Source organism: Rhagoletis pomonella, unplaced genomic scaffold (genome assembly GCF_013731165.1).
Source record: "Rhagoletis pomonella isolate Grant_MI unplaced genomic scaffold, Rhpom_1.0 Rhpom_scaffold_00013, whole genome shotgun sequence".
NCBI classification, from domain to species: domain Eukaryota; kingdom Metazoa; phylum Arthropoda; class Insecta; order Diptera; family Tephritidae; genus Rhagoletis; species Rhagoletis pomonella.
The window spans coordinates 18,760,808-18,769,463 of NW_023458567.1; the positions used below are offsets into that span (position 1 = coordinate 18,760,808).

General features: G+C 35.5%; 1 protein-coding gene across 2 annotated transcripts; it reads left to right on the forward strand.

The window, feature by feature from the left end:
• The first annotated feature begins 4,036 nt into the window (after positions 1-4,036).
• LOC118748919 (protein vreteno) lies at positions 4,037-7,429 on the forward strand. 2 transcript variants are annotated; one of them, XM_036483659.1, is made up of 8 exons: positions 4,037-4,572; positions 4,712-4,876; positions 4,994-5,227; positions 5,299-5,550; positions 5,592-6,345; positions 6,415-6,596; positions 6,933-7,132; positions 7,204-7,429. In XM_036483659.1, exons 1-8 carry the CDS (start codon positions 4,226-4,228, stop codon positions 7,380-7,382), a joined length of 2,313 nt encoding a protein of 770 aa, XP_036339552.1. In that variant the 5' UTR covers positions 4,037-4,225; the 3' UTR covers positions 7,383-7,429. The 2 variants fall into 2 exon arrangements, with proteins under 2 accessions (XP_036339552.1, XP_036339553.1); XM_036483660.1 differs by having other exon boundaries at positions 4,039-4,572; positions 5,601-6,345.
• The last annotated feature ends 1,227 nt before the right edge of the window (positions 7,430-8,656 follow it).

Sequence of the window (8,656 nt, forward strand, 5' to 3'; positions counted from 1 at the left end):
AATTTTTTTCAACACGGTGGCCGCTCAGCGTTGAATTCTAAATAGTATCATTTGGCAGCATATTCATCAAGCCGTTTCTAAGACGTAATTGTTGGGTTCAACAGTTGCCAGCAGTTTCGTAGCAGATGAGCTAAACAGCTACGTCTTATGAACGCGACATTACAAACTAGAAATAAGCGCATTTTCATTTTTGCCAAGCAGCGAGAAAACATATTGTTTTACTGTGTTAAACTATTTATTGATTGAATTGAGCGCCAAGTAATTTCGCATCATTTGGAAATAATAGTGAATTCGATTGGTCTTAAAAATTATTTCGTGTTTGAAGCTGAAAGCCACAAAACCAGTTACAAATACAAGGTCGCGTTCTTACGTGATCTTGTATTTTTTGTTCATGGTAGTTTTGTGGTATTCTCATTGTGAATGGGCATTTCCCACTGAACATATCCAAAAATGACTGATGTCAGCTGCTCATTTATCAAAAAAATCTTTGAAATTTTCGCGCGATTGAAGCCAGAAGTTTATACCGCAAGTTTGCTGCAATATATAAGCAATTTTTGCATTTTTATATATATTTATGTGTTCTTCAGAAACATATGATCTGACACTAAAATATAAAGAAAACATACAATACAGAAACATAATATCATCAGATCATATTATGATCTGACACTAAAATACAAAGTAAATAGTTGTGTTTCATGAGCTGCTCGAGGTTACGCCAGGTTAAAGTATCTCACAAAATTGTGTTTCATGAGAATTTTTCGGGCTCTAACTTACTCTACTTTTTGTTTCATGAGCCTGCGCTAAGTGGAACTAGAGCAACTTAGAGCACGATTTTCTGCACCAGCTTTTTTGATAGAGTAATGCTAGGCGCACATTGCATCCGATAGGCCGACCGATTACGGCCGAACAATTTGACCGTCCGAACTGATGCGCACACTTAACTAGATTATTTGCCGACCGTATTTGTACACACAAATCTAGTTTTCATTACAATTTTGTATGCAGTGAGATATTTTGATACATTTTAATTGACATACTCCAAACATGTGATTTTATATGTAATTTTTTCGTTTTTGCACTCAATAAGTTAATTTTTCGCAGTCCATTTTGATACTTTTCACCTGACATCGGACGAGAAAAACAAACATGTTTGAATTTATCGTCAGTGACGGACGTCAATGGCTGATGTCGGTTCGGTTACCGGTTTATGTGTGAGAGCGCTCATATAATCACAAGTGTTTATTCATATCGCCCTCATATAGCCGATATCGGCCGAGCACAATTCGGCCGATGCCGGCTGCAGTGTGCGCGTAGCGTTACTTAGTGCAAGCAACTGTTTTGAGAATTTCTGCCTTCCAAAACGTATCAGTACAATGTTTGGATTCTATTATACTGCGGTATTCAAACTGTTTGTTTATGCAGAGCTGCGACACATTGCAACCATATACATTGCATATTTTAAATATTCAATTTAGTAATGAAAATGCTTTCTGAATTTTCCATTTTTAAAACACCAAAGGTTACCAATAACAAACGAAGCATCAACGTTGTTTCTGATGCGCGGATTGCTCTAGCGATGCATTTCGATAACTTTTCGGATGCGTTTTGGAACAGTACACATTGTCAATATTTTGTAGTTGGGCGTTATGGAACATTAAACTTTGTACGTATACAAAGCAATTGACGTTTTGGAAGTCAGCCTATTGTTTCATGAGATTCCTGATCTGAGTTGCTCTAAATTGCTCTATTGTTTTTTTGAGAGCTGCTCGATTCTGTTCTAACTTGACCTGCTCTGCACTTTTTTCTGTCACTGTGGTAGTATTTTAAATACCACAATAAATTTACCAGAATGCAAATACTTGATGTCTCTCCTCGGTATAAAAGTAAATATCAGCAAGTCGCTAAAAAGGCCATCTTAAGGCTTTCTGCCCATTGGTCGACCAATCATAGTTGCTTCATCGTCACAATCATGATGCAACGATTACATGACGACTATACTTTCGCAAACTCGGTCGTGATATTTCAATTCATTTGGCGTCTAAAAATTCACTTGAGCAGGTATTTTCTGTTTTTGTGGTTGATATTTTCGCGAAATATTTACAGAAACCTGAAATTTTTAAAATATAGACTATGCTGCAACAATTCTAGACATCATTTTTCAATAATATCTCTTCTTTTCTTTTCCTGATATGTGTTTTGTGTATGCACACAGACAGAAATTTTTTGACAATTTCGTCATATTTTATAGTTAAAACGCTAACATTTATTACATTTAATGCAATTTTCCACTTTTTAATAATTTCAACAGATTTTATGCAAAAAATACTAATTTTTATGCAATTGTAATGCAAATATTAGCTTTTTCACTAATTTTTCCCAATAAAATGTAAACAAACAATGCGTGCACAACAATTAGCAAACGACAGTGCCGTACTTATCCGTTTCTGCATCTTCTACGATTTGCCCATAACGACAAGTGTGCAGATCTCCTTTGAAATGCATGTGCCCTGCTAAAAATTTCAGGGCGAGACGAGAACGCAAATATGATTGGACGACAAGTGTGCAGCCTTACTTTGCATTCTTCTGTCACAACGTACTCGGTCAAATTCAGGTCGAAATTGGATGCTATCCAAGACCGATAGAATACAAGATTGCGTTGATTGATGTGAAATTCGGGAGAGTAACGTGAATATGACTCATCGCAGGTTTTCCGGTGAAGAGAGCTGAGAGAGATCTATCAGTAGGTTCATTCCTTATCTTTTTGGACTAAAATATGAAAAGTGTCAAAATGCCACAGCGTAAGCAAAATGCGCTCACTAAAAGAGAATAACAGGAAAAGTAAAGGAACGCAAAAAAAAACAAATTTTTAGTCCAAAGAATGGCAACTACAAAACTAACGTCAAATAAGAATGGAAATGGATGTACAAAACACATTCACACAAGCACAAACACTTAAGGCCGGTGCACACAGAACTTTCGCGTTGGCTTTGGCGTTGGTGTTGGTTTGACAGAACGCACGTTTAAAGTATGCTTGCTACAATGAACGCTTGGCAGCTAATGCTTGGGCCACTAAATTAACATACTAACGACAGATAAATTAATATTTCATATCAATAATTGCGTTAAAAATGATATTTCTTGCCCGCACTTGAATAAAAAGGAATAATATTTTCCATAATTTTATTTAGTTGCAACAGCTGATGAGCGACGCACGCGAAAAGTTGAGAGTTGGCCATCTTTTCGCTTTGTGTTGGCGTGAGCGAGTGTGAACATCAGGAGCGTGCCTTCCCTTTTCATCCAATCACAAAACCCATTTGGGCAAAAGAGAAAGCACGCTCCTGATGTTCCCACTCGTTACAATTATAATGTGTTGTCTCTAATTATAGATTTACGTTCTTTGCTCTCACTGAGTGTAGCTCTCTAATTTTTGCTGTCATTTTCGAAGTAAGGAACGCTTTTTGGACTAAATCTGACTACTTCGGACTTTTTCTGACTATTTCTAGTATGTACATGTTTTGCATATGTATATGCAAGAATGATGAAGATGAGAATAGTACACAGGCAATACACAAAATTTCCTATGACGTCATATTTATGTCAAAATTTTCAAGAGAGAGTTAGCGGTAAACAATCAGCGCCACCTTCTGTATTCGCTTCACCATGGATGCTACCCCAGCAATGCGCACACAGCTTTCAGATATTATATTGAACTACTATTTTCTACAATAATTAATACCAGTGAAACAATTTCATTCTTCACATTAACTTTTAAAGCATGTGTACTATTTCTAGTAAGTTTTTATTTATATTTAAATTTCCCTGAAATTGATTTTTAGTAATTTGATGTGGGGTTCCATAAAATGAAAGGCGTTTAGAAAGGGTTCCATCATAAAAGTTTAAGAACTCCTGCTCTAGTGCATTCATAGAACAGACGAATTGTGCCAAAAATTGGGCATGCAAAATACTCTTATGTTTTGGGCGAATGGCAAGCGACCAAGTATGCATAAAGTGTATATTCTACTTAAGGTTATCGATAGTTTTTTTTTCTTTATCGGATACAATAATTTTTTTGTAATATTTGCATGGCATGGCACTTTTTGTTTCTATTCATTTTTCTAACTTTGAAGGGATCTTAATACATACTAAGAATAAACTCAGCACGTCGCTTTATTAGTTACATAAGTAGAAAAATTAGTTAGAACACGCCGTGGTCCAGAATACCATGTACCAAGACGAGGATATAAATGAGATCCAAAGGCAAATGGATTCATGGAATCCTATGCAGGAAGACTACACCAATAGTCAATTTAATAAGTATAGTACTGGGCCTGGTGCATATTTAGATCCTGCTTTGCAGCCTGCCCAACAAGCCAAAGAAACAAGGCAACAGCCCAAGAAGGATAATCAAAGTTCTAAGGAAAAATATGTGCCTTACTTGGTATTGAAGCATTTGCCGCAAGGAACTACCAAGAAGGCAATTACTAATATTTGTTCCCGATATGGTGTTGTAACCGATGTGCGTGATAGCACGAAAAATGACTATTTCTTCGTCGATTTCCCAACTATAGCGTAAGTAATAGGGAATTTACATGAAGCGATTTTTCAGGCAACTTTTAGTTGAAAGCAACAATCGCCTGGTGTAAACGGCCTTGGGTCATGTGTCCTGTTTATATCGTGTATTGAAAACGAAATATGCTTTGACTTATAGCGAAATGGAGTCCGTATACCGCGCTTTGGTAAAAAACAACTACGGTTTTCATGTTCTTGTCGGCAAGCAAAAAAGTAAACAACAAACCGAGCCAATAGTTTCCGATGTAGAAAATAACCTGCCACTTATAAAAGTTGATAAGGATGGAATTGATTTAGAAAATAGGTAAGGCAGTGTTAGTTACTACCAATTCACATTCGTTTGTGTTAAACTCGTAGATATAATGCTCGAATCAAAACAGATTTATACTATATTGACTAGTAATTCATCATTAAAATTTAGAACCTATCGAACATCGGAGAAACATTTGCCAAGACCGCACTTCGAGCGAAAGCCGATGGTTAGTCTTAAAAGTTATGAAGCGAAAAATTCGCTTTTACAACGAAATGATCCCCACAGACATTACTTGATTAACGAAGATGCACATGAACTTGAGCGCTCAGGTTTAAAGGAGGGCATGCCACAAAGTATGGAAAATTCAAAGTACAAATATCGGACAGGCAGAGCATACATTGAGTTCGTGTTTTAATATACATAAATATAATCCCACTGAGTAACATTTTTTATTGTGAGTAAACGTTTTTTAGGATGCCAGAGAAATCTAAAAACTTTGTCGAAGAAAAGTCCCGCAAATCCTTGGGGAGCTATGACACAGCACGGCGTGTATATGAAAACAACCATGAAGGCAGAAAAATTGGGAGACCAGTTAATGTGGGACAGTGCACCTATTGCCAACGTATATGTGATATAGTTTGCGCACGCTGTCAGACGTACTTCTGTGGTTTGGAATGCCAACGTACGGCATGGCCGAAACATCGCCAAATTTGTGGAAAAGAAAAGTAAATATTTCAATTCTGTCTATTTTCAAAATTTAATTTAGTCAATGTAGGATAAACAATTTAAAAAGTACCAACTTCCCAAAGTCGAATTCTAATGCTGAATCTGAAAGTAATCGGGTGCAGAGTTCGGCAAATACTTCTGCGTCGTCAGAAGCAAACTTGTTGCCCAAAAATGATCAAAAACAATCTGAGTCGCGATCAGCAGAAATTCCACGTAGTGGAAGTTTAATTACTCTCACATCCATTAGCAAAACGAATATCGTATTTATACGTTCAAAAGCTGATGAAGAAAATTATAACTTCTTCAAACTTATTAATGAAGTGCAAAGCGATGCTAAGAATATGAAGAAATTGTCAAAATTGCCAAGCTGTGGGCAGATTGTTATTGTTGATTTCGAAGGCCAATTCAATCGTGCGATGGTACTAAACAGTGACGATGAGCAGCGCGTCAAATTGATTTATATTGATTATGGAAATTTGGATGCACGAAAGTTTGAAGAATTGTATGAGGCGCCTCGGCAATTTGTCGATATACAACGCTTTGCTGTGCCTGTAATTCTGAAAGATGTGCCCGAAATGTATATGACTGAAGAGATTCGTAAATTTATGTATTCCTACTTAAATTGCATTGATTTGGTTATAAAATATGAAACCGAAACCGATTGTTTAGCAGACAAGGGAGTTTATAAGGTGGAATTGATTGATGGTACAACGAATCAGAATTTCAACAAAATGGTTGCTAAAATATGCAAACCCACAGAGCCGCTTAATCCAGATGAAGCATATTTTGCTAATGTAAAAACACTAAAATTTGTATTTTTTAATTTATAATTGCGAAATTTATTCACTGTATTTCATATTCAGTATTTGCCACGGAAGCAATTACCAGAAGGCGAAAATATTGAACTGGTCGTTATGGATAACTCCTTGCTTCAAACGGGCTGCATATCTTGTACCACAAAGGAGTGGGCTATAGAAATCGAGAAATTCCAAGCTGATCTTCAGACCTATGCTGAGTCGTTAAAAGAGCAGTGTTACACTCCACGGTATGTAAAGTAGGTTCGACAGCGTTACTAGTATTTTAGGCTTTGATATTATTGCGTACTGTTGTTGATTTAAAAGGGGAAAGGTTTGCTATTTACATATATTTATTTCAATATTTCATCTTTGTAAGTTATAAGGAATTTACATGAGGCGATTTTTCAAGCAATTTTAGTTGAAAGCAACAATCGCCTGGTGTAAACGGCCTTTCAACTAATCGCTTTCAATGAAGTTGGTAGACGTCCTACTTTCGTTCAACTTTTGATTCAACTAATCGCCTGTGAAAGTTGAGTCAGGTAAATTGTCTTAGTTTTTCTACTTATTAAATTAACAATTTTTAGTGTTAGCGAACTTTGCATTGCCAAATATAAAGTAGATGACAAATGGTATCGCGGCCGTTGTCTGGAAATTGTTGGCGATGGATACCCGAGTATTGTATTCATCGACTATGGCAACATAGAAAAGATCAATGTAAAGGACATCAGGCGTTATCCAGCACAGTTTACTTTTCCCATATACACATGTGATTGCGGGATTGAAGGTATTTACCCTATAATAAGTACTATTTTATTTGTTTATCTTTATATATATTTTTTTTTTATATTCTATTAGGTTTGCCGGAACCTGAATGCGGTGCTGATTTAGTTCAGAAGTTAGAAGAAGTCATACCTAATGGCAGTACAATACTTTGCAACAATGTTGAAATTTATAAAGAAGACAATTTCCATGTCGTAACATTAACCAAACTAATTCAAAAACTGAAATTAGAAGGTTTACTTAAAGAAGGATAAATACTAAATATACACAAATACAAATTAATTCTTCCTTATCCTGAGTTTCACCCGAAAATTTTTCATCTGCCCATAGTAAATACATGGAAACCAAAGTATAAAGTGAGCCGGTTCGGGAAAAATGAAACTCATGATAAAGGCTCATTGGAGTTATCTGTACCCAAGGGGAAAAGCCACTATAGTTATGTTGTGAAGCATGAGTTATAGTATATAATATATCATACTATCATACTCTCCAAACAAAGGTGTTTATTTGCTGGCAACCCATACATCCTTAAAAGATATTCAGCATTACCAAGAGTTTCGCCCGAAAAAAATACACCCGAAAATTTGTGATCGGCCCATAGTAAATACATACATGGAAACGAAAAGTGAAAAGTGAACCTGTTCGGGGAAAATGAAACTCATGATAAGGCTGTTTTTTAAAGTAATTAATTGAACTTTTCAGCCATTTTATACAAATTTTAAATATAAAAAATTGCTTTCATTTTGATTGTTGGTGTTTTCGATGGTAGGATAAATTCTAAATATAACTAGTAAAGAAGAACTTTATATACCCGGCGCACGTATTAAATATCGTTTTTTTCGCCTTTCAGTAAACTGCATGCTAAGCAAGAGTATTTTTCCTTATGTATGTAGTCATAAGTGGGTGGTGCCACATCAATTTTACAAAAATCAATAATATTGTGTCTTGCTAAAAGATTGTTGTAAACTGGCGTGTTTAGTTATTGAAATATCGGAATTTTCGTATTTCTGAAATTTACCGTTATGTGGTAGGTGACGGTAATTTTTGTGCGATTTCAAAAATTTTCAACATATTGCTTTTTTAAGCCAAGGTTGATAAATGTACCGAGTTTGGTAGATTTTGATAAATCGGTTACCGAGATACACATATCGTCGCCTGGGTAAAAGATTGTCGTAAGGGCCATTTTGACAATTTTTAGTTCTAGATGCCGTTAAATATTTTGAAATAAGTTCTTTCGATTGGTGTTATCAGTTTTTAGATATCTCCTTTAGTTTCCGAGATATTGACTACAATTTTTTCGATAATGTAGAAAAATTTAGTTAGTGATGCAGTCATATTAAACTAACCAATATCTTAGAAATAGTGTTCTCCATTTTTGTATATCTCCTTTAGTTTTCGAGATATTGAGTAAAAAGTGTCGTTAATTTAGTATAAATTTTGATCACATTTTGTCGTATTTCATACAAAGTGGCTGCCAAATTGTGGGCAAATGGCGCTTACGACAAAATTTTACTAAAAAAAATCCTTC